This window comes from Thunnus maccoyii, chromosome 4 (genome assembly GCF_910596095.1).
Source record: "Thunnus maccoyii chromosome 4, fThuMac1.1, whole genome shotgun sequence".
NCBI classification, from domain to species: Eukaryota; Metazoa; Chordata; class Actinopteri; order Scombriformes; family Scombridae; genus Thunnus; species Thunnus maccoyii.
In genome coordinates, this window is record NC_056536.1 from 21,884,920 (window position 1) to 21,911,497 (window position 26,578).

The window sequence follows — 26,578 nt, forward strand, 5'->3', positions numbered from 1 at the left end:
CTTGTTCTTGTCTTCTGATCTACCCTCTAGTCAATTTCCCTTCCCTTTTCTCACTGATCTATCTTCTTCTATCTCTTCATCTTGGACAAACAAACACAGAGTGCTTTGTGTCTTTTTGTCTGACAACTGTAAATATGGCCTTGCCTACTTTTCTCCTACAGGGCAGTCAGTCCATCAAGTCTATAGTGGTGTGCTTGTTTGGTAGTCATGTGTATGCTATAACATATGTTGTGTATGTGTGGCAGGGTGACAGCTATTGATCAGCAAAGCAAACAGCAGCATTGATTGTGAATTAAACACAATGGTTCTCCTGTTCTTGCCCTTTATCCTGCCCTGCTCTGTGGTCTGTGTGTGTGTGTACTTTACATGTTTGTTGGTATTCAAATGGGTGTCTTATCAAAGGAAAAACATGAAATATGTTTTTAAGGTGTTGAGCCACAAGCCTCTGGAACAACTTCAGTGCTCCTTGGCATAGATTCTTCAAGTCGCTGGAACTATATTGGGGGAATAACCATCATTCCTCCAAAATGATGTTAGTGGAGAGTAATGTCTAAACGCCTTTAGTTGCCAAAGCTTAAAACTGGCAATCGTTAAACATGTCTCTCCACCGTTTGTTTTTTTAAATATATTTTCTTTTTAGTTATTATACACATTTTTTTGAATATGCAATCATTAACAAAAGAGATACCTCAAACTAGATGCAATGAGAAAAGAAAAGTAGACAAAACAGTCAACAGTCTGCACTTTGTGCCTTACAGATCCTTTATCCAACTTATTAGACTCGTTATAGTTAATTATGGTCACTCATAACTGATTATAGGGTCACCATTTTGACCAAAGATTTCACCATGACCAACACATCTGTTCAAAATCTCCTATAGGTGCTCAGTTGGGTTGAGATTTTGTGTCTGTGAAGGCCACAGTATATGATTGACAAAATGTAAATAGTCATCAAACCATCCAGTGACCTTCATGTTCAATATGTAGAATCTTTATTTGTTCTACGCTCATTTATTTTGGTTTTTCCTTCAATTTGTCACCCAACTGTATATGTCAGTGTTCATACCTTTGTGCATTTGTGAGAGAGCTCATACAGCTTTGTCCAGGGTCTATAATTAAACAAGAGTTTTCCTCAGTCAACAAGAAGCTAAATCTTCTACACTACTTGTTTTTCCATTTAGTGGCTTCACTGCTTTGACCATCTTTTCTCCTTTTCTGAATCTCTGCACCCTTTACCTCCTCACTCTTTATCCTTCTTCATGTCTTTGAGATTGTCTTTCTTCAGCTCTCACTCTCTCTTCATCTCTCTCCCTCTCATCTGCGTCCAGTGCTCAGACAGTGGAGCCGGTTGCCCATCTCCATGGTAACAGGGTGATGTTCAAAGAGGGCCGAAGCGGCTTTACCCAGCCGAATGCTCACAGGTTCATTGTCTGATCCCACAGCTACCTCGTCAGCTTGTCTGGTGGAATAACGGCTAAAATTAGGCTCCTACGCTGTTTTCCATATACGTCGACTCTGTGTTAAATACTGTTTGTTCTAAACCTCGTAATTAAGCTTTCTTTTTTGTCAAGTATTTAAAATGACAGAGCTATACAGAATACGCGTTGGAATGGCACGCTATCGGTTAGATCTCAATGCTAGAGAGACACCGCTGTTTCCTGTTCCTGTTCTGACGTATATTTAAATGAAATTATCTGAATGATGTACAAAGAGGGTTGTGAAATGTGCGGAGGTGTCAGTAAAGAAAAGTTTGTGTTTGACAGTCAACCGACCGCAATGGGACTCCTGTATTCTACTTCAAAGAGAATGAACAATATAAAGTGATGAGAAGGACTGTAAATGATTTGTTGTACCATGTAAAATCCTTGAATTTGATATTCATCATTTGTGTGCAGGTGTGCATGTGTGTGCAACGTGTGTGTGTGTGTGTGTGTGTGTGTGTGTGTGTGTCTTTGTGTGTGCATGAACTCTCCACCCAACTGTTTGTGTTCCCTTTGAAGCGTACACCCAGCCTGTTTAATTAGGCTGTTGAATATTCATATGTGATAATACATATAGGCCAACGCCCTTATCCTGTGCTGGTTGCTATTAGCATTCACAACAGTGGGGACACATTAGGCTACTCCACACATATTATACAATACACATCACAGCTTCGTAGTTGATGCACAACAAGCAATTTTGTGTGTGAAACCATTGAGGCGGATGTGATGATGTGAAAGGATGAAAATGACTCAAAAAAAGAGAGATCGGGCAGAGGAGTGTTAAACAGATAAGTGTAGGTGTATGTACGTATGTGTGTGTAAGGGGTTGACCGAGCAGTAGGATGGATGTCATGGGGAAAGAGAGAGGAAGATGAAGCTGTGAGGTTGACGCTTTGCTCCCTTTTCAGACAGTTTTATAGGTTTCTAATCTGGGTCTGGATGAGGAAGGAGTCTACTGCAGCTCTGCCTGTTTTTCTGCTGCTATTAATAGACAGATTTCTGAACCAGTGCTGGTTCAAGTTCACTTTTCAAGGACATTAAAATGTATTAATATATCCTGAGCAATGAAAAAGTCATGGGTTTCAGTCATCTAGACTAATATTCCACCACTTGAGAAATTATTTTTACACATTTTCCTCTCTGCAGATGAATGGCAGTCATGTTTATCTTGGAACAATACAAGCTGATTGATTTTTATCAGGAAATAACTCATCTTTAACTGGTTGTTATCATTTTTGAAGGCAGCATTTGTAATCTGAATTTATGCTTTAAAGCTTGTCGTCTGTGCATGAGGTCATGTGCATTTAAGTGTACATGTCAGCAGTGAGTCACTATGGGTCATCCTTTGTGTATTTATTTTTGGCCTGCAGCTGGTCCTTCCTCTTACGGCTGGTGTGTTTGTGTGAGTGTGAGAGAGAGCACAATAGTGTGGGCATGCACGTGTATCTATGATGTTTTCTCAGCCGTCGCAAGATTGCCACATATTTGGTCAGTCAGTCAGTTAGGATGTTTTAGTCAACCTTGACCCACATGTCTGCTCCTCGGACACAATTTCATCATTTCTCGTTGGATTCATTTCTAGCTGTCACATTGTTCTCTAGGACTGAGCGAGCTGTCAGTATTAGGTCTGAAAATTACTTCCTTGACCTGTGTTGTCACAATATACAACTGTGCACCTTTTTGAAAATATTTTCTTTTCCTTGCTCAGAGTGAGCGATGATTGTTTTCAAAGGGAAATTGCTCATTTGAGAGAAAGAGACTGGAAGAAACAGGCAGACAGACTCAGAGAGGGCAAGCTCTGCATCCCTGCCACTCCCTGCTCAGTCTATATCGTTTGAGTGACTCTGATGAATTATGGATGAGGCTATAGATCGCTGAGCTCAGCTCTGCTCCACTGACCCACTTAGAACACACATGCACACACAATTCAAATCTGATCACAACCTCCTGGGAAATATTGTCATATTTTCTCTCCACTAATAACTAGAACCATTCCTCTCATACTTATATATGTCAGTCAGTAGGAATCCTAGGAATCCTTCACTGATTCCATCTATCAGAAAGTCTCCTCTTCTCACGGGGAGATTACCTCCACACCACTGAAACAATATTACAGCAGGCAAATAATGCAGTTGTTTGAAAATGTCCCATCGGAAATTAAATAGCATCACAGATAGGCTTAACACAGATAAAAACACACATCTTTCATTGTATGATATTATCTACCCTTAACTCCCACTTTTTCTAATCTCTTCTCATAATCTCTCGACATATCATATAACCATAAGGGTTACAACATTTGCCGCCCTCACTTGTGCCATTTCTGCTGTTCATCTTTGACACATCCTCCCTTCCTCCCTGTGTCAGCCCACGAGGCACCTGCGTGCCTTGCTTTGAGTTCCACATCAGGTCTGAATAAAGTTACATAAGGGGCTGCATGTCTGTCAGTGAAAGGAGTGATAATAGAAGAATGTAATAAAAAAAGAAGAGAGGTATTGACAGGAAACCTGTCAGGAAATGGTTGCAGACCAGTACCAGTCAATTGTCCATACAGCAGATGACAGACTGTGTGGCACCTTTTGTGCTTTAGCTCCCCCTAGTGGATTGAGACTGTAGTTGGTTATAATACTCCAGTAGACTTTAAGAATTGTTGCAATATTGTTTCCTGTTTTTTTGTTTTGATGTGTTTACCAGCTGTATTCAACATGGAGGTCGATATTGCGCATTAGAAATAGAGCAGAATGAGAAAAGCACTCATCTTTCAAACAAAGCAGAGCAGAGTTTGATCATGTCTCAACTCTAACTTTCACTAGGGTCATAGGCCTTTCCCACAGCATGCATACAGGCATCTACTGGACACCTAAATTGAGCTGGGCCATCATTTATTCTATTAATTACACCTGTGCTTTTCATAATGTGACAGTAGAGTCAAAATGTACGCTGTCATAAAGGCCAGAGTGAACTCTAACCCATGTATTTCCTGAGTCACCAGTTCAAAATGAAATGGAAATAACGGTATGATTGTGAGCATAGTTTTGGAGCCTGGGTGCACGAGATAGCCACCATTGTTTTGTTAGATAATCTGGACGGCCAGTGAGAGAATGCCCTCTAAGATTCTCATTAGATAATAGCTGTTGAGCGCTGATGAGAACTTCATATTAGCCAAATGTCATTCCTCATTATCTGTCCTCCTGTTATGAAATGTACTGCTTCCTACTGGCCTAATTCACACAGTGGTGTCTCGCTAAATCTTCCCTAACTTTGCCCAGACTTCAGTAAGTCTGTTTTTAAAGTGGGCAGTGAGGTCAGTGTGGGGCTGTAATGTATGCTATGGGATTTGAGTGGAGAGGACAAGAAAAACTGAGAAGGGGCCAGACCGAAAAATCTGTCATGGCCAAAAAGCTTGGACTGATTGTTCTAGATCCATCATCTTCCTGCTTATGAATACGCTGGCAGTGTGTTTGGACCAGCATGCTGTCCCATGGTACTCTGGGTATTGTGTAGCATCCAGCCAGACGAACTCTGCATTTTGGGCTAGTGCCCTTTCTCTTTCCATGTTGCATAACCAGGATGGGTTGAGTATAAACAGACGCAGAGCCAACAAATACCAACCACCACCAAACATTGTCTGTCTCCACGTACCCTCTCTGTTCTCTTTCATGTACACAGTCTGTTTTCCTTTACATTCCCATTCTGTTTCCCTTTATGTACACACTCTGCTTCACTGTACATACACACTTTGTCTCACTCCATGGACCCACACTGTCTCTCACACATATCATATCATCACCTGCACATTGCCTCTCATACCTATAATGGAAAAAACAGAAGAGCAGCATAGTTGAGAGATTTAAAAAAAAATGTGATGATGACATACTGGCTGATTTTAACATAAACAGATAACATAAGTAAACAGAAATTTTTATTGAAAGAATTGTGACTACAATTATGTGTACGGAGCTGGACAGAAATTACTTTAGAATACTTCAAACCTATGTTTGGCATTTCTGCACCGCAATTCTTGTTACTTACTGGCCAACATATTTGCCAATATGGATATATCTGATATATGCTGATATCAGCTGATATAACAGCCCTGATGATTTTATCAGTCTAACTAGGTCAGTTGGTATGCTGTGTACATGTATTTTCCAGTGTCTTCTCCCTACACTTTCAACATGCATAAACAATACACCAAACAGATGTGCTACATTCACTGTCAAAGGTTCAAATATTATACTGTACCTTAGCGAAGCCTTATATTGTACAAATGCACTGTACATTCATGAACACTTACTTGTATCTGGTTTTCCTAACCTTAGATCAGCTATAACACTTTGATGCTACTTCTTTTACAGAAAGTAATTCCAATGGACACAGTTGACAGTGAGGTCTGTGGATTGTCCAGAGTAACCGGGAATTTTTTCTGGAAAGACATGTCACTGTTTAAATTGTTCATATGTCATTCTGCAATGTCTTGAGGCCCTAAAACGAAATCCCAAGTCAAATATCTCAAAAGTAAGTGATAAAATTAGGATCTTTTTTGTGTGATTTGGATGAATCAACATTTTAAACATACAGAGTACTGATCTAGATACTGCCTCAGGAAGAGCCCCAAGCTAGAAACACATTGCAATCCAGAGTAGCTGCAGATCCAAGCCTCCTCTGTGCTCTTTATGTCACTTAGTGCCTGCATTTTTTCACATATTGAGCATATTAAATTCTCTCACTTTTTTTGCATTTCACAGCTCCCCTCTGTTTTTCCTGTGCGAACATACAGTGTACCCAAATGCTACTAACATGACACCAACATGCTTGAACAGAGGTCTGATGTTATCACTGTTATCTGTTTCTAGACAGGGGACTGACAAACATGAGACTGAGAACACTTAATTGTTTGGGTTGTTGTTATTGTTGTTTGTTTGTTTTCCTTCCTGCCTGCCTGTTGTAGATGCCAATATTGGAGTTGGCTACTAAGATTCTTCACACCCTCTGACCTCACTAGTCATAATGGCCCCTGTGTTTAAAGTGCCCAGTGGTTTATGTAACTGCTAATAGAGCCATTGATTATACAGCAGCTTAGACTAGGGAGGAGGACTGGACAGCCAGGGTTGGACAGGGGGCTTCTTTTTATGGGGAAGGTATTGTTCAGAAAGGCCTGAGCCCCGAGTCACGGTTGTCTCTTCCCTCAGGCTTGAATTACCCCCAGTCCGTGCAGACAAAGCTCTCGCTCTTCTGCCTTTACGTAACCTCGCACACCCCTAAAACCATGCCACAGCACACCCCATCACAATTTACAATCACATAGAGTGGACTGTGGTGTTGTCACTGTAAAACAATGGTTAGGTTAGTTGGTTGGTCAGTTGGTTGTATTCTCCACCTTAAATCTGTGTATATTCTCACTCTCTTTCATTTTGTAACATTGCTTTCATGGATCTAGTGGTTGGACTGGGTCCATATAAGGGATCAAGAGTGTGTTCGTACATTGTATATGAACTACCACCTAACACTACACTAAATTTGACCACAAGTTTTGTTAAATCTAAACATAGATATATATTTTTGGGGAAAAAACCAAAACAAAATAAGTCTTATAAAATCATATGGTAAATAGCTTTCACTTCTAATTTCATGCAGGTTTTATGTTCTACTCTCACTCTATATGTGGTCCAGTTACATCAGAGCCAGTCTCTTTGCTGTCTCTACTGGATTCTCCCGGAACATTTTGGCTGTGTAGGCCGGCTGTGGCTCAGAGGTAGAGCGGGTCATCCATTAATTGGAAGATTGGCGGTTTGGTCCCCGGCTTCTCCAGTCCACATGTCAAAGTGTGCTTGGGCAAGATACTGAACCCCAAATTGCTCCAGAAGGCTGTGCCATCAGTGTGTGAGTGTGTGTATGAATAAGCATTTGAAACTCGTCTTGATGAGCAGGTTAGCACCTTGCATGGCATCTGTGTATGAATATGTGTTTGAATGGGTGAATGTTGGCATATAGTGTAAAGCACTTTAAGTGGTCGGAAGACTAGAAAGGCGCTATATAAATGCAGTCCATTTACCATCTGTGTGGCACTCGCCTGGCCTCAGTTCAGCACCAGGCTCTGTCCTCAGAATGACAATGAGTATTATGTATCATGAGAGTCCTGTTGCCTCTGTCCACTGGCTTAGGAAACATCTCCACACAAGTTGTTCTCTACGCCTTCGTGTATGAGCTCATCGGCCAGAGCATTGTCCATTCAAAATGTACAGTACCTCTGTTGTCAAACCAGAAAACCAGAAAAGTCATTTGAAGCCATACTTTTATGTAAAACGTGAGATTTTTCATACATTTTACTAGAGTAGTTTGATACAAAATGTTGGCAATACTGAGAGCTTCAAAACAGTCACATTTCACCTAAAACATAACAAAGGTAGAATTATCAATAAATGACAAATGGCTCTCATTAGCATCCTAATCAAGTACCAAATGTTCTCTAAAATATGTAATTGCTGTATCTTAATTTCAACTGCTTGTCTCCTCATAATACTTGATTTCAACAATAATACCAGTGTTTGTCTTTTGTTTTTTTTGCATGCAGCCCAGCCCACACATGAAATACATAGATACAGGTTACTACTGTATAATAGACACAATAGATCAGTACAATCACAAACTAAGATTGACAGTTTAGATCTGTCAATCTTAATGTATTTACTGGTTACTGTAACAACATCATTTACATAGGTCAATTATTTTTTAGTGCTTGCAGTGTAAGAAAATATTCATGTTTAAAGTAAAACTCCAAAATGTGTTAAGTCAAATGCAGGCTAACAAGGCCTTAGACCTACTTTCTATTGAGAGAATGACTGAATAGTTCTCTAAAGCCATTTATCATAATATTCTTTGTCTTGTGCTCCAGTCTATATAGTTTGTTATTTATGTTTTATAGAAAAATTCAGTAAGATTGTAACAATTTCAAATCATTTAAATAAAATGCACTGAACAGTCATTAGCCTCAATGTATGCCCATAACATTTTTTGAATGCAATATTGCGCTACTGGTGCTTTTTAGACAATGAATTTTGGATAAATATCATTCTGTGTTCTTGTTCATTGTAATAGAAGTTCCTAAACTATGTATCATATGATACTATTGTAGCTTTAAGTGCAACTGTCATTGTGTCATATAATGAGATAAGCATGCCTGCTCTGGATTGGCTGTGTACATCTCCAGCTCAGCAGGTCATGTCCTCTTAACAAATGCATGAAATGCATGCGTGTATAAGTGAGTGAGAGAGAGAGAGATCTTGTAAATGTGATGTATTCATCAAATTGGGTCATTGTTTTGTCTGCAAGGAACATCTGTCTCAAACCCATTAAATGAGACTGAGACTGGAATTATAGCCATTTTTTTGCTGACCTTGTTTTCACATATATTCTTGATAGTCTTACACACTCACATATAGATTGATCCACTGTAAGCGCCATAAATAAATTTAATGCAACTTGTCTTGGCAGGTTGTAAAACTCAGATCCTACATGTGTCTCTGTAGCCTTGTCACCATTCAACTCTATATTTCAATGGAGAATAAAACAATAAAAAATGACATCTAATGAATGATATCTTTGGGCAGTCAGTAACAAGATGTGTAATTATCCTAAATCTTACCTGACAAATTGTACCACTGTGTCTGAGATTTCATATTTAAGTTGAATATTTAATCCTAATTCATTTTATTTAATTATAGTGCCCCATTAGGCCTATTATTTTGTATTTTTCAAACTCTGAAGTGTATTGCAAAGATTTATCATCCTTCCAAGAATTCTATTACCATCTCAGTTAACACATAGCTACCATTCATTTCTGTCAATGTAAGTAATACCTAAGGCAAGTCACAGCTGTTCTCTCTATCCCCTAATTTTGACCAGCTAATGTGCCACGAATATGGTAAAACTGCCCTTGAGGCTTACATCTCCATTTTCTTTTTCTTTTCGGGCATCAGTCACTTGTCAGGACACGAGTATACACCCCTCTGTGAATTAGTCATTATGGAGCCACTCTGCTATTTGGGGTATGCTATTAAGGCATGCGACCAGAGAGTGTTTAAAGAAGTCCTGAGTCACCCTGAAAGATTGAGTATTCCTGGACTGACAGAAGCTGCTGGGGGGCCACATAGCTGACATAGGAGACTGTGACCTCAGGCTGGAATGACACTTAGATGTATGTCACACACTTATCTATGTAATGCATTCATCTCTGAAGGGAAGCTGTTAGTCAGAAGATCCGGTGTGGGATTCCCCTATTTGACTATTGATTGATAGTTAAGTCATCAGTAAAAAGAACATCTTATGATGTGTGTCTTCTAAAGGCTGAAAAAATATACAGTACCAGTCAAAAGTTTGGACACAATATAGACCATTTCCAGTGAAGGGAAATAAAGGGAATATAGCTTTGGTGACGTGCAGCTTCAGAATAACTGACACTGTTTTGCAATGCTCTGGGCTCAGACTTAAAACCACTGACGCTGCCATGTGCCCCTTTCATTCAATACCAGGGTCAAACCTACACATCACACACTCACACTGCCCTCTGAGCAAGTTGGGTTTGTTCTTACATAAGCAGCCTTTTCCCTAAATCCTACCCTCTCTCTCTCCTGGTCCCCTAACTCCTCCCGCTTTCTCATTAAAGCCTGTATTCATGCCCCCCCCCCCCCCTCCTCTCCCCGCCTCCTCTCGGCTCCTGCACAGAAGTCTTTAGCAGCCCTTGTCCTGCCTTACCCCCTACGCTCCCCGCTTTGCTTTTTCTCCCTAATTGGTTTGTACACTTTTGGAAGTGATGGCCTCACAAACACCAAGATTTTGTCATTAAAACCAATGAGGCTGAGCTCGTGAAATGGTGCTTGTGGCAGCATTTGAATGTGAATTTGCTTGTGTTTAAATGCAGCGAGGGTGACCACTGAAACTTTTTGATGATGACCCCAGTTCGAAATGAGAATAACCACAGGGTTGTAGCCGAAGTGTATAGTTTCATATTGAAGTGACATTTTACTAATGAACTGTTACATAATTTAGCGCTCACAAACGTGATAACCATGCTGTCGCTGTGAAATCGCAGTAGAATATTACAAAAGCTACGTCGAAGCGCTTTTTTCCACAGTGGATAAGTAACAGTGACGCGGTCATACTGTAGGCCGTTGTCATGTGTGCACACATGCAAAGTTTTGAATAGCAGCTTTGTGATCATCATATGACTGCATAATCTGTGTAATCTGGGTTTTTTCTTGGGTGCATGTTTTTTTTTTTTTCTTCCACCTTAAACTAAAAGTGTCCACTGCTTTTCATCTACGTGTTTCATGTTATACAACCCATGTGTGAAAAACACTCGAGACATTTCTGAATGCCACCTTAAGCACAGTTCAAGCGTTCAAGATGTGTTAATGGTCAGGAAGAACACTCGGTCCAGCCCTGTTTGTTAGCAGGCTCCAGAGGGTGATTCATTATAGCATGATCACTCAGGAAACTGATTGGCTGTGACAATCAAACTGTGTTATAATTGAAGCGAGGGAGTGGAAGATTTTTTTTCTCCTTTCTTTCTGCCTCAGCTAGCCACTGTTTTGGGGCTGAGCTGGCCCAGAAACTCCAACAGAAGAAAAGCCCCCCTTCTCCCCTCGTGAAGCTTTCTCACAACCCCTCTCTCCTTTGCTCCCTCTCTCGCTCCGTCTCCCTCTCACTGACAGCTCCTGGTGGGCTCTTTTTTCCCTGTCTGCTCCCTCGCTCCCCTCACATCCGTCCTCTGGGTCTCTGCCTCTCTTTTCTCCCTCTGAGGATTTTATGCCCGACGAACTCTTTGAACAGTTAACTTCACAGTAAACTCTTCCTTCTTTTAACCCTGCCTTCATCCAGCCCTGGAAGTTTTCATCCGATTAACTGCCTCAGCTCTGCCACCCCAAACTCGCATCAGACTGACCCTTTGCTCCAGAGGAGTCCTTGTTCTCCCGCTAATGCAAGCTGTCTGCGGGAGTCGTGCTCGTTGAAGCGCATGTGTGCGTGTTCCATAGGTTCTCTGGCGGGTGCTGTGTATTGCAGAGCGTGTGTTAGCACTGAAGCGTGGTCATGGGCTTTGAGGAGCGGCTGCTCTGTGAACCGGCAGCACAACACTCTGTAGACTCTGCGACTATCAATAGTCATGGTTCATTGCTGGAGGGACTGAGTGCTCTATGGATTCTGGATATCCAATCAAGCCAACAGTAATTCCTAAGAGTCTCTACTTTCTTGTTGTCAAGTGGAGTCTTTGTTCAGTGGACTTTGAGTCAAGTGGACTTTGTTTGGGAGAAATGTCCTGAGTGATGAGTGGTCTCCCAGGGCCACACTCTTCCCCACTCCCTCGGCTGTGTGGTTATCTCCCAAGGGACACACAAACAGAGCGACAGACCAAACAGATTTACAGTCCAAGCCGTTCACATGCGTCTCCCCACCATGGAGGTCATCCTCAACCTGGTAACTGCTGACACCCCCACCACCGTGAGTCTCTGTCTGTATATAGATTGTTTGTTCATTGCCATAATTTTACATCATTTATGTTTTGGGGTTTTGACTCATTTTAATCACTTCCTCAATGATTCAACCCTATGCCGTCAATCCAGTACATTTGTGTGCATTGATATGATGTTAGATAGCTGCTCACCTGTTGAAACGGTGTGTTACATAAAAACCTGTGTTTCGTAACTAAATATGGCAGCGTGTCAAACCCATAAAAGGCGTTTCAAAAATGTAGAAACCACAAAATCTGGTATGAGACCATTCTCTTAGTTTAAATAAGGTTTTGTTTTGAAATCTTTGGTATTGAAAGTCTTTGTTGTGATAGTGGGGGCCTAGAAAAGCGGCCTCAGTGTTTTTTTTTCTCTTTCTCCCCAGACCTGTACCCTCAGCGGCTGGTGTATGTTGCTTTCTTTTGGATGTGAAGACGAAGGGCTTTTCTCACACCCTCATTCTTTAGCAAATGTACTGGCAGGCTGTGTGTCTGTCTGTCTGTCTGTTTTGCATAATTGTTAGTGCAACTTTGTGTTGTGTGCCAGTTCATGAGCGCATGTGTTGAGTAAACTGCCCCTTGTCCAGCATTACATGCAGTTATGTAATTTTCCATATCTGGTGAATGGGCTTCATTGTTGCCACATTGGATCCCCTTAAAGAAAACAAAAAGCGGATTTCCATTAAAAACATTGCTTTTGTGTCAATTTCAGCACTACGTAATTTGGCATGCCTGGATGGGAACTGAAACCATGTGGAAATGAGAAGGGGGGTAGCAGAAAAAAGATTTATGGTTAGATATGGCACAGATTTGTCACATACACTGATTTTTAAAAAAACTAACTAAATAACAATAAACTAAGTGCAGCTGCACACTCCATGGACCCATACACACTGCGCTGCCTACCAACATCATGTCTGCTCGACCACCAAAACCGCACACCATCAAGCACAAACTGATAGAAAGATCTGTTTAATAAAAGACCTCGGGATCACTCAGTACTGTCATGTTGTTGCTATGACAACCATGTTCACTTTCTGATACCCACACTGCAGGTCTAAAGATCAAACCAACTAATCAGGAGTGTGAAGTTCAGTCAGTCAGAGCTGATTGGCTTCGAAGGCCAGCAGAGGGTGAGTGATGAAGTCAGACCGATACAACCGGTATAAATGCAGAGGAGACATCCATAATGCAGAACGACTCTTCAAAAGGTGGACGGATCACGGACTTAGGCACAGCTCCGAGCGTTCACTTTAAAACCCTGTTTCCTATGTCCACTGTGGATCCGAGGTCTCGTCTCTCATGGATATTGGACTCTGTAGATAAGCAGGGTTGGAGAGCCAGCTAGCTCAGCCTACAGCTGCTAAAACCGTGATGTACCGTGACATATCAGCTCTGCACCTGAAGTTACAGTGTCCCTGTAGCATCATACTTGCATCTTGGCACGTTAGACCGCTGCTTTACCGTAAATGCAAGCTGACATCACAGGAAGCTCACAACCTTTCAGCAGGAATGCGAGGCATAACAACCAACAAGGTACTGTGCTTTTGCACTCACACATAGAAATAGAGAGAACTTAACCTCGACCGTAGAAGACATAAAGGTTTTCTGTGTAAAAGAAAATAGAAAGAGGGTGACAAAGCTTAGGCGTTTCAGACCAAAATGTTTATATCCAAAACAATCATAATCCACAGCTCAATGCTGTGGTTTATGGTTGCCATGTTTACACTAAATACTCTTATTTAAAAAGTATAAAAGCTGTCATTTATTACAAATATTATTCATTTTTAATCATGCTGTAAAACTCCATACATCTTTAAACAATATGCAGCAGTCAGGGGAGGAAGCGGGGTTCAAATTCCACTCACCCTGACCTGGTCAGGGTGTAGATATCCATCAGTGTGTGACAAGAGGTTTAAGTCTGTTTCCACTCTTTGTCCATCAGAACATCTCGACATTAACTGAACCTTAATTCACCTGAGTCATCTGACAAAACAACAAACAAGACTTAGAGGAGAATAAAAGGCAGGGAATGCGTGTCTGAATCTAGAAAGCTGAGAGACCCACCCCCCCCTCTCTCCAAAAAAAGGAAATGTCTTATGACAGCATCAGTCCATTTTCTGTTCTATGACCTACATTGAATAGACAGACAGGAATTTGGGGCATATGTGTATTCAGTGTGGCTGAGAGGGATTGATATGGGGCAGTACAAGATGTCCTTGTTGCGTGTATCTAATTATGAGTGATGCATATCTAACAACATTAGCTTGGTAATGCTTTCTAAATGCCTTTTTGTGTGAGACGTATGGCCGTAGGTCTGAGTGTTTAGGTTTGGCTTGGCTTTTCTCAGGCCTCTTGTGGATCCAAGGTAAGTCAGGGTTGCCCTTTCATGGCTCTAACCAGCTTTGCTTGGATCAGGGGCTGTTGCACCACCATGCCCACCAGCAGGCGGACCCAGTTTGGGACATAGGTGGGGAGCAAGAAAAGTGTCCTTCAAGAATGTATGTGTCTGTGTGTGTGTGTGCATGCAAGGAGCCATGGGGCAGGTGACAGGTCCAAGCAGGGCCTTTGTCTTTCCATCTAACTGATAAAGTCTAATCAAAGAGAGAGATTAAGCAGCCCCCCCACCCTCGTTTACAAACACACACACACAGATTCCCTCATTAGACTACACATTCTCCAGTGATGCAGTGCCTGTCGCTCCTTGCTTCAGTGGCTCAGCACATCAACATGTTTGGCTCTGTTAACCCTGGGAAATTAGCCTAATCCTTCAGCTCACCATCTTTAATTACATGCATGATTAGTCACAGAAAAACTGGGCCATTTGGGGATGACACTGATCGTACAGACAATTCCAATTTGTTCACTGTCGGTAACCGGAACTCTGTATCTGCATCAGAAAGCCAGAGATGAAAACATTGCTTTGCTATGTGTGGTATGAAAACGGTATCTATGGTGAGCCAATATGAAAATGAGATCATAACTGAGCAGGGACCAGTCATAGAGAATATATGAGCTGTAAAAAAAAAAGAGTCTTCCATGGTCATGGAAATCACCTGATTGACCAGCTGTGTGTGGTTCATTTACATAATTGAAGAACTCTGCTGACAGTGGATTTTAAGTGATCAATGAAAGGGTGTTGATTTGGTGCCAGTGTGTGCAAGTCACCAGGCCTTCTTATCACAGTTTATAAAACCTCTATCTGCTCTACATTACAGGGCACTTTAGTTCGTAAGGTTGAGTTGACTTGTCCTTTGCCCTCTTTATCTATAACTTTTAGTCACATATTTGATTATGCAGGTAACTTACTAATCTGTGAGACGAGAGCACAACTGGAAAGTCTTCAAGTTTACTCCAGGGAGTTCACATTTGAGTGTCATGAGCCCCTCATTCATTCTTGCCCACATGAAGCTATTAATAGTGTTTTGTTTATAACCGAGAGCAGACCAGGTGCTGCTTTGAAACGTCATCTTCTTAGTTCTCCACTGTGCCAGCCCAGCAGGCTATTCTAGTTCTCTTGATTCATTCGATCTCCTTGGCTGCCCATCAAGAGGATTTAATAATGATTCGACTTACTGTACATAACGTTTGTCAGCTAAATTGACCCAAGCAGTTGTGGGCCGTCTTCTGTTTAATGCTGTCAGTAGTCAACACACACACACACACCGCTTCGTTTTAAAGCTAAATTACCAATTTTTTTAGGTTTCCAAGTATTCAGAGGAACATGCCCTAGGTTAAGTGTGTATGTCTGGCAAAAGGATGTCAGACTGGTTTTTCTTGCCCTCCAGTATGCCTCGCTATTGGCTGGCACAAACACAGACTGGGAGTTGATGTAGTCTCACATTGCATCCCAGACTCCCAGTCTGCCCTTTAGCCTCTTGTTCAACTTGATTATAGGATTTCGCTTCACACATTTAACTGTCTGATCGCAAATATTTGTTAGCCTCGCCCCTGTAATCATTTTATTTTCCAACACATTGCGAAATATATCGGAAAGCGAGCGTTTGGGATGTTTGTTTTTGTGGTTTGCTGTGGGAGTTTGTGTTGTGTTCCTCCATGTAGTTCATTCAATTTTTATTTAGTTAAAAATGGCATAGATAAGATCGGTCATTATTAGTCATATGCACTTATGCATATATGCACAGGGAGTTGCACTACCTGTATCCAGAACATAGTAACAGTCTGACCAGTATAAGGATAGTTTGTCGTCCAACTCTTTCCTGTATGTCATAACTATATGTTTGAGTTTGCTTGATACATTTGTTTACCTGTGTATTTGTATCTCCTTTGTGAGTATATTGAGGGCTACCTAGAACCAAAAACATTTCCTTGTATATGTCATTATACTTGAACAATAAAGTTAATTATTAGCTTTATTATAGTGGTAGTATCAGTTATAAAGTGTTGCCACAGTATTATTATTTGTTTGTGAATTTTACTGGTCTCTCAGTGAACCTAATGCAGTAAAAAAAAAAAAAAAAAAGTCCCTTACTGAGCAGCTATTTGTGCTCTCAGTGGGGATGATTGACGGCTGCCTGCCGTGCAGCTTAGAGGATGATGTCATTTTTTTAGCTGTGAGGGGAGGGAGGTGAAGGGGGGCGGGGCTTCCCGCTCTGCCCAGTTGACTGAGTTTCAGGTGCGCTTCAACTTTCACAACAAGACCGGCGAGTTGTCCGGCGAAACTTGAAGGGATCGGCACGGAGATTACACAGACCAGGATTGAGCTGTTTAACTTCACCAGAGTGTCAGGACAGATGAAAATACACAGCTCGTCTTTACTTTGTGGAAAATGCACTGGGAACAATTTCTCCGTTTGACTAATGGAAAGGTGAGCGCCGCTGTTTGCGCACGTTGCGGTATAAAAACGCTTTTGTGGCAGAAAATGACTTATCAAAGAAAGCTGGTTTTAAGTAGTTTGTCTGTACTTAAAATCACCTAGGAGAAATAAACTCTTAACAGGATTTGTGGTTTTGTCCCGGATGCGTTGTGGTCTGTGTTGTTGACTGTGGTACCTGTCATCAATTAGTCATGCCGTTGCTCACGCAAATGAACCTCTAGTGCTTTTTGTTTTTACCTGTCATGGTGTGGTAATACCGACAAGCCTAGTGCATAGGAAGTGATTATGTGTTGCCAGTAGATCTCAAGGTGAAAAACTGTAACTCTCTCCCTGGTCCCCTGCCTTTCTGTGTCCTGGCTTTGCTTCTGAGCCCCCATGGTGCGCTGTCAGGTTCAGCTGCTTATTTTGTGTGCATGCTCAGTGATGAGAAGAATATTTTGATCACAATCCCCCTTGAAGCATGATTAGCTCCAGCAGTAACACAGTGTTCTGTGTGTTCTTCCCTGAGGTGTTTGAGGAAATGAATCACATCTTCTGTCTGTGATTGCAGGTGCTAGGTTCATCATCCCCGCAGGGTGGGTTTATCTAGTTTTTATGAAAATACAGGAAAAACACAATTTAGATAGTGTCTTTGATTTGTACACAAATGCTTTGTGGCCTGTTGACAAAATCAGGTCACTATCTGAAAAGGAAACACAGACAAATAGTCGTAATCTGTGAAACTGATGTAAACAAAAATCTAATATCCTGTCAGTCTTGTCCTATACTACCTGAAAAGAATAAGACAGAGATTTGGCTGATGATCTTATGATCCTGTTCTTGCCAGTTTAACCAAAGAAAAAGAGACTTGTGATAGATGGATTTACATCTGGCTGTATTAAGTTTTGTATGGATGTGCTGTAGATTATGAAAGTCATTGTTTTCGTGTACTTTCTTTTCTTTGTAAATCCCGTATTGCAGAAATATTACTGCGCGTCTTCCTCTTCAGAGAAACTGACCGCAAGTGGCCTTGTCAACTGACTCAATTTGCCCTCTTTCCAGGCGACTGGCTGCAGAAATGCAGAAGCCTTAGTTTTCAGTGTGTGTCAGCAAAATGACTAAGAAACCTCAATATGCAACTCACACTTTTTCTTCCCTGTTTTTCCCCCCCTTTTATTTTCCTCCCGAATCCCTCATTTCCTCCTCTGACCCTTTACCTACTCCAATCTCCCTCTCTTTTCTTTTCCTGTCTCCTCTCTTCAGATCGACCGGCTGGAGGTGAGCGGATTGGGCCAAACACCCCTGGCTGTGTCATGTGGGGCAGACAGTTCATACTCAACGGGTGAGGATGGCACCCCAGACCCTCAGCGTACCAAGCAGGCAATCGCCCAGCTGCAACAGAAAATCCTCAAGCTCACAGAGCAGATTAAGATCGAGCAGACGGCCAGAGATGACAACGTCGCCGAGTACCTCAAACTGGCTAACAATGCCGACAAACAGCAAAGCACACGCATCAAGCAGGTAAAATTAAGAGTTGTTGCACTGTTGATTTGGATATTTTGTTTACAAGAGTTATATAACCCGGGTAACTAATTAGCTCATATTTCCAGCAGGCTGTTAACATTATGTGGCAATCAGTGCATTAACATTAACCTGTTTGTTCAGTTTGTTTGTCCCTAGAGGAAGGGAGGGAGCTTGCTATCTATATTTAAGTGTTGTAGTCTAATGTTAATTTCCCCGACTTAATGAAAACCTGTTCTGTGACTGTCAGGTTTTTGAGAAAAAGAACCAGAAGTCGGCACAGACCATCCAGCAACTACAAAGAAAACTTGAACACTACCACCGGAAGCTGCGGGAGGTGGAGCACAACGGTATCCCTCGGCAGCCCAAGGATGTTTTACGGGACATGCAGCAAGGCCTGAAGGATGTCGGAGCCAAAGTCACAGGCTTCAGTGAGGGTGTGGTGGACAGCGTCAAGGGAGGCCTCTCCAGCTTCTCCCAGGCTACCCACTCCGCTGCCGGGGCTGTCGTCTCCAAACCCAGGGAGATTGCCTCGCTGATTCGCAACAAATTTGGCAGCGCTGACAACATCCCCTCACTCAAAGACTCTCTAGACGACCCCTCGGTGGAAGAAGGTGTGACAGGGACTGGCGGACGTTCACTGGGCAGTGCTGGGCATCACCTCCAGTCCAGTCCCAAGTACGGTAGTGAGGACGACTGCTCTAGTGCTACGTCGGGCTCAGCGGGGGCCAACAGCACTACTGGGGCTCCTGGAGGCCCCCCCAGTTCTAAGGGCAACACACTAGAGAGAAGTCAAAGCTCCAGCCTAGACATGCTGCTTCAGGAGGTGCAGGAGCTGAGGGAGGGCCAGGCAAGGCTTGAGGAGAGCCTAGACGGCTTGAAGACCCACTATCAGAGAGACTACACGGTTGTTATGCAGGCACTACAGGAAGAACGCTTCAGGTACTGATCTCTTAAAGTAGAAATATGAGAATGTGTTTGTGGACTGAAATCATTCCAGTTTAGTAGAGGAAATCCCCTAAAAGTCCAACACTGTGTAATCAGGAAGCGCTTCTAAATTTAGAAAGATATTCCTGAACACATACTGATCGTTTATATTGTTATCTGGTTATGCATCACCATAGGCAACACTCGTTCTACATGCTCTAGAGAGATTTTTTATCAAAGCTAGCACACAAAAATTAAAAGCGAAACTTTGACCATGACCTTATCTACATGAACATGTACAGCTTACATACAGATAACTGCTAAATGCTCAGTCTCGGCAGTCTTTTTATTATTTTCCCTCATAAACAATGACTAATTTTGTTGCTTTAACAATTTTCTTAAGAATTTAGACTGAACTGTATATTAAAATGTTACTATCCTCAGCACTGAATGTAGCAGAATGTTAGTTTTGTTGTTTTGAGACAGCAGTTTACATTTAAACTGACAGACACACCTGCACAACTCACAAGTGTCCTCTAAGTACAAAGATCTTCAGTGTTATTTCAAACCTTTGCCCCGGCTCTGCGTATCTGGTTTTAAGTCTCAGACGTCTTTGTGAGGCTTCTATTTTTGTTTTGGTCTGTCTATGGGCAGTTGGCCTTAAAAACACGCTGACATTCCTCCACAATGTTCTGACAAGAGGGTGCAAAGATTAAGGGGGGCATTTAAGAGGCCGGACAGTGGAAAGGCGGGGAGATAAAGTGAGCAGTAACACAGTAAAAGAAACATGAGCATTTTTCTCCCTAAAATGTCCAGAGCCCTCAGTGTTTGTCCTCTAAGACTAAAATAATAGCCAACAGAATGACCGCTTAGGAGCTCTTATCAGCCTGCCCACTGGGAATAATCATATAAACTGATCATGTTGCTAAATTGCTCCTCAGGGACTGAATTCAATTTTAACATAACCCAGAAATGCATGAAACATGACTGTCTTAAATAGGGCTGCGATAATTATTTTCACTGTTGAAGAATGTAGAGCTGAAATGATCAAGAAAAAAACTTATTTTGATAGTCGATTAATCATAATTTAAGCAAAAATGCCAAAAATTAATTGATTCGAGCTCCTCACATGTGAATACTTGCTGATTTTTTTTTTTTTTTTTTTTATCCTCTATGACAGTAAATTGAATATCTTGGTGTTTTGAAGATGTCACCTTGGGCTCTGGGAAATCCTCATTTTCTAGATATGTAGATTAATCAATAATGATCATAATAGGTAAATGCAGCCCTAGAAAATGTGTTTGTTGAGTTTAGTTTAATGTATAAAATGTAAAAAATAATGATAAATTACGTGATGTCTTCAAATTGTTCATTTTGACCAACAATTGTAAAACCCAAATATTAGATTTCTAAAGATCTAAGTTGTTAAAAAAAAAAAAACCTAAGCAAAGCTTTTTAAATCAGCCCTCATCACATACTGTCTATTGTTATTATCTACCTGAAATATTCTGTTAAATTCTGCAAAAGAGGAAACAAACTCAGACAAACATACACAGGTGTTCACTCCTGCTCTCGTCCTATGTTGTCCATCCAATTGTATCTGCCTGCCAAAATAAACAGCAGTATAGATCCGTCTTGTTCCTGCAGGATACATCCCATTGGTCAGTCTCATACTGCTGACTCTCCGTGATTGGCCAGTGAGATCAGCAGATGAGTAAGCATGTCCTAATCTTGTCAGGGCAAGTCATCAGTTCAGTCAGATGCCATGTGGTCAGATGCCTTTAGGGTCTGTTTCTACTAATGCCTGCGTATGTTTCTTTGTCTAAGCTAATTATGTCCCAGACCCTCACGTGTGTGTTTGTATGTTTTCTGTGTGTGTTCAGGTGTGAACGTCTGGAGGAGCAGTTGAACGACCTGACAGAACTCCACCAGAATGAAATCTTGAACCTCAAACAGGAGCTGGCCAGCATGGAGGAGAAGATCGCCTATCAGTCTTACGAAAGAGCCAGAGACATCCAGGTTTGTCTGTCAGGTCCACAAGCACACTGTCCGAAATAAATAAACTGAATAATATTATATTAGGATTATACTTTATAATTCTCTCTTTGTATTTAAACTTGTTTCCAAAATAGAAACAAATGGATTCATGAATAAGGATGATAAAAGAAGTTTAGAGTACCAAGTATTAAAATGACCTCTAACCAGTGGAGTCATGTTGAAGGCCATTGTGATGATGATAATCACACCTCATGACACGTTGCATTTCATATGGACACTGTAATACACCATCTTGAGTTTAGGATTCACTAATATAGATACTGAAAGCAATAAGCCGCTAAATGCAGAATTCTATGGTGATTTTCTAACTTAAGTCAACTTTTTTGCATATATAGCAATTTTTTGCATGCTTAGCAACTGCTAGTGAATTTAGCCAGGTAGATCCTGTTAGCTACAGCAACAACATCAAGATAATTCTGACTCACTGTAAGAACAATGGTGATAAAATTGAGTTTCTATCATTCATATTATACACACAATTTACTGGTTTATTCAGACGGTTTTCTGGAATTATTATTATCATCATATCGTCATGTCTTACTTATTTACTGCTTTAAGTAGTAGTGAAGCTAATGTGGGCTGCTCAAACAATGTCAAGTTAAACTAAAAGTCTGAGGTGAAAGTCTGACCCACCATCTGTTAAAGACATTATGTCATTGTCCGTGTTGACACTGTAAACAAGAGGATGAGACCAAGAATCCTGTCTGTCCATTGGCTGTTTGTTAATAACACAAGCATTTCCTTGTAGGTGACTCGCATTACACCTGCTTGTCCTATCCTGTTATCTATGAGGGCTTAGGTTTATGTGTGTGTGCGCCTGCATGAACTGTATTTACAGGCCAAGTTGCCCCCGACTGCATTTCCTTTCCCCGGCAGCAGGGGGTGGTAAAGGTCTATGAAATTTACAGTATGTTTGGGGTTTAGTTTATACTTGACAAAGGTGACTTTGCTGACTGATTTTTTTATTTATTTATTTTTAATTTCTGTGTGTCCTCTGCAGGAGGCGTTGGAGGCATGTCAGACCAGGATCTCTAAGATGGAGCTCCAGCAGCAGCAACAGCAGGTCGTCCAGTTGGAGGGGCTGGAAAATGCCACGGCCAGGACCCTCCTGGGAAAACTTATCAATGTGCTGCTGGCCCTTATGGCTGTCCTTCTGGTCTTTGTTTCAACTGTGGCCAACTGTGTGGTCCCCCTGATGAAGACACGCTCACGCTCTCTGTCCACCCTCCTCCTCATCCTCCTGCTGGCCTTCTTGTGGAGAAACTGGGACGCTCTCTCGGGGTACACACATCGCGCCCTGCAGCCCCCAGGATGACTAGACTGAAGCCAGCACATGTTGCTTTTGGTGACACCAGGCGATTAAACTGTAGCTGCAGTCATGCAGGAAGGTTGAAGAACGTGATTGCCGTTAGGATGGCTGTGTGGCCGGCGCTGAAAATCCGGTTGAGCACATTCGGACACGGCTCGGAATCAAGATAAAGAGGAAGAAATCGAGTAAAGTTGAGAACACATGATTTTCACTTAGGAAGGAACGAGACTGTTTACATTTTGAAAATGAACTCTTGTGCTGATATCCCTCACAGAATGCAGCGTTGTACTGTTTTTATCCTTAGAGTTTAATCAATTATAATGTTATTATTTCTAATAATATTATTTTTATTTTCAACGTTATTTTATTCAATACCATGTAGCATTACCCTCCTCTCACTCTACATGTGAAGGGGAGATTAGTCAGGAAACCTGGGCTGGCGATTCACCCCAAAGGCCCAGTCCATTTGTAGAGACATGCAAATGTGATCATGTGGTTGATTGCCTTTAGGAAGATAACTCTTACCTAGCTGTGATTGGTAGATTTGAACCATGGCTGAAAACCTTCCTGGGAGTTGCTCCTTACTTGCTGTGATGACATTTGTTCAAGATGGAACATTTCAAAGGACTGACCGTGACCATTGAGGGTCATGATGACTAGAGACTTTTTGTGCTTCCTTACCATTTTCTAATAGCAAAGATCACATGCTTTTACTTATTTCCTTTTTAAGTAAAATAAGAAAAACGGTTTAATACGGGAGAGTATAAATGAAACCTAAAGTCAGAATGGGCCAGCTGTAGAAGGAGAAGATGCTCACCACAGAAACTGCACATAGAACATCTGGTTATTCTCAAGTAACATGTATGTATACAAAACTGCATGTTTTCATGAAGAAAAAAATACATGGGAACCAGAATAGCTTTTAAAAGCAATGACAAAAGGCCGTTGTCCAAGTAAAACCAATTTGCTTGGATAATTGCCTCCCCCCCCTCACCATATTTGATCTGATCAGGTTAGGAAAGAGAGACCACTGGTGCTTATCCAGCTCCATCTCAGTTGGAACACGAATGCTGCTGCTTCATATCTCTCCACTGCCATGCCAGTCAAATGCACACTGCCTGTATGTGACACTCTCCCTGTGTATTATTACTGTGGCCGTCCTTGTTTTTCTACAAGTACACTATCTTATAGTGTAATCACCCAGTGCCAAACCTTAGTCTACCCAGGGATGCCGGAGCACCAAAAGGGTCCACGCTAAGAGAAAAGAAAGGTCTTGTTTCTGTTCAGATCTGTCATGAATGTTTTTCCTGGATGTCAAAGATTCATCTTTTTGGGAGACACAACTTTTGCAAGGTACATTTTGTTAGAAATTTCACAATCTGAACATGAACTTGACTCCTGATTCTTCAGCTGTATGTTTCTACACCTTGCTTCCTCGAGTACAGTTCCTTGGCTTGGCGTCCAGTCTTTCCAATACTCGCTCTCTCTCTCTCTCTTTCTCATCTAGTCAAGGACATGACCAGATGACCGAGCACATTAAATAGTCCACCCTGCATTACATGCTGAGAAGCTGATGAATTGTACAGCTGCACTTTAGCACACTGCTAGATAACACATAGGTCAGGCTGAGGCTTGAGAAATCTTTTGATAGACACTTCAAAGGTTGTCACTCTTATTACAGTCGTCTTCAGTGGGATAAGGAGTTGACTCAGGTCAGGATCACTGTCGTCCTTGTCTAAAGATAAAAAACCCTCAGAGAGGACTTTAGCTCATTGCTTGTCTAAATGTTCATAAACTTGATTGCTCTGAAGTTGAGCATGCAGTTAAAATGGCCGTAGACTTATCGAGCTATTTCAATTTTGCCATCTTGATTGCGGCAGACAAGTAGAGAGTGAGCTGACCTTTGACCTTAGCTTGACCTTGCAGTAACTCCTATGATATAGGGTTGTGTGCTAAACCACTCCAGTGCCTTCTGATGTCCTTTTCTAAGTGTGGAATAAATAAAGTGCATTCCTGACTAACTTGTATGCTTTTCTACCTTTTTTTAAAAGTGACTGTTTGTTTGAGTGAATGGGCTGCCTCGTATGATCTGAATCACCTTTGAAAGAGTCACTCCCTGCAGGTTCGTCATATGACCACTAGATGGAGATCTTATGCCTTGCTTGTCATTAATGGGTTTTTTTCTGGCTGTGAAAGGCTGTGTGTAGTTTGTGTGAATGTGAGTGGTCTGTTAGGAGGAAGGTAGGGGTCCTTATCAGGAAGGAAACAGGTTGGGTGGAAGGCCCCTTTAACTGCAGTCTTACTGCCAAAAGTCAGATTGAACCACAAGGGACAATATTTTTATTATAAACACAGGGGAGACCACGTTTCCCCAACTTAATTCTAGCATTCTCCTGCTCTCTCTTTCTCTCCCTTTGTCCATCTCTCTCACTCACTCTCCTCTCTCACTCTCTCTCTCTCTCTCTCTCTCTCTCTCACACACACACACACACACACACACACACACACACACACAGCTTCATTCCCCTGAATGTAGTGTTTGATTGAGCAGCACCAAACCGCAGCACTCAGTCACACCTCGCCAGTGATATCTGATGCTGACAGCTCTGACCCACACCGAGCCTTATCCCTGCAGGACCTCATACACTCCCCCACAAGGCCCACTGAGGCTCACGCTCACACACACATGCACGCGCGCGCACGCTGTTGAGGTTGTCCATGACTCAGTCATTGTACTGTGCAGTTAGGGAGGTCAATATGTTGCACTTTATCAGAGCTCTTTCCTCCTTTTATACACTGCCAGATTTGATGCGCATGGCTGTGCGCCAAGGTAAACACGGGACGCACTTATCTGCCCTACTGAAAGCTTCAAGTGGTGGCGAGGGGGAGCCGGGAGAGTAAGTTTGTCCCCAGAGCAGTCCACAGTAAATAGGCACAAGCGATTGCGCACGATTTAGCATCAACTTTAATTATTGCATGTATTCATAGATAATACTTCTGGGCTCGCCTGCAAACTGATTTATGCAGTGTCTGACACATTCCTGGTCGTTCCCCTACTAGAGATCATTCATTTCTATTCAGAGATGCGAGCATATGCGCACTCCATCCATAGACAAAAAATGCTAACCATATTCGTGCATTTTAGAGTGGGGGCGCATGTGTTGTGTTTGAATATTTATGAGGTAAAGCGCGCAAGAAAGCTATGTTGAATGTCAAAAACCGGAAAGGTGTGCTGATGTGACCATCTGGTAGCACTTTCACGGTGCTTACCGTGCCGTATGTGCCCAAAACGGAACCCTCTGGATCTGCAGAACTAATCTGAGAGCAGAGGGACTGGGGTTCACAGGAGGTGGGACGGTGACCCGTCATTAACCCTGAGATGAGCGGAACCACGCAGGGCCGGAGATTCATCAAGTGGTCCGTCTTGAAAGGAAAAGTCGAGGGTCATTACAACTTCATATGGCAAGATGAGCTCACTATATATAGCTTAAATAAGTTAATATTTCAGGTTAAGTTAATATTTGACCTTGCTAAATTTTAAATCTGCTAGTCTATAGTCACTCAGAGAAAATGGGTTTCAAATGTACCTGGGTAAAATGGAAAAAAAGGCATTTAGAAGCTCTAATAGTCACCTACATCTAATAACAGTGATCAATCACAGCAGAGTGGTCTGACATGGAGCGCTTTGATGGGACGTGACATTACAGGAAGGCAGTGCCCACGGACCCTTCAGGGTTAATGAGGTGACAAATGTGTTCCCTGTGAGATCAGCAGTTTACTTAAATGTGTCATTTATTCGTGATTTATTTATGAATAAATTCTTAAAGAAGCGGAACTAAAACATGACTCCAAATAAGTTTTTTTTTTTTTAAATCACCATTGTGTTTGACAATGTCCAGAAATTACGCATCAACAAATCCACTTTAATTATTATTTTTTGTTGTAGATAATTGTTTGAA

General features: G+C 41.8%; 1 protein-coding gene across 5 annotated transcripts in view; it reads left to right on the plus strand.

Moving 5' to 3' along the window:
- tmcc1a (transmembrane and coiled-coil domain family 1a) overlaps nucleotides 1–24,640 on the plus strand; it is a 43,797-nt gene extending 19,157 nt beyond the window's left edge. For 4 of the 5 annotated variants that reach the window (XM_042408034.1, XM_042408035.1, XM_042408037.1 and 1 more), the window contains exons 5-8: nucleotides 18,068–18,325; nucleotides 18,576–19,267; nucleotides 21,136–21,271; nucleotides 22,311–24,640. In XM_042408034.1, coding sequence (XP_042263968.1) covers nucleotides 18,068–18,325; nucleotides 18,576–19,267; nucleotides 21,136–21,271; nucleotides 22,311–22,625 — 1,401 coding nt within the window. In that variant the 3' untranslated portion in view covers nucleotides 22,626–24,640. Of the gene's footprint in view, nucleotides 1–16,624; nucleotides 16,817–18,067; nucleotides 18,326–18,575; nucleotides 19,268–21,135; nucleotides 21,272–22,310 lie in introns of those variants that run through there. The other variant, XM_042408038.1, reaches the window with a different exon arrangement.
- Nucleotides 24,641–26,578: the final 1,938 nt, after the last annotated feature.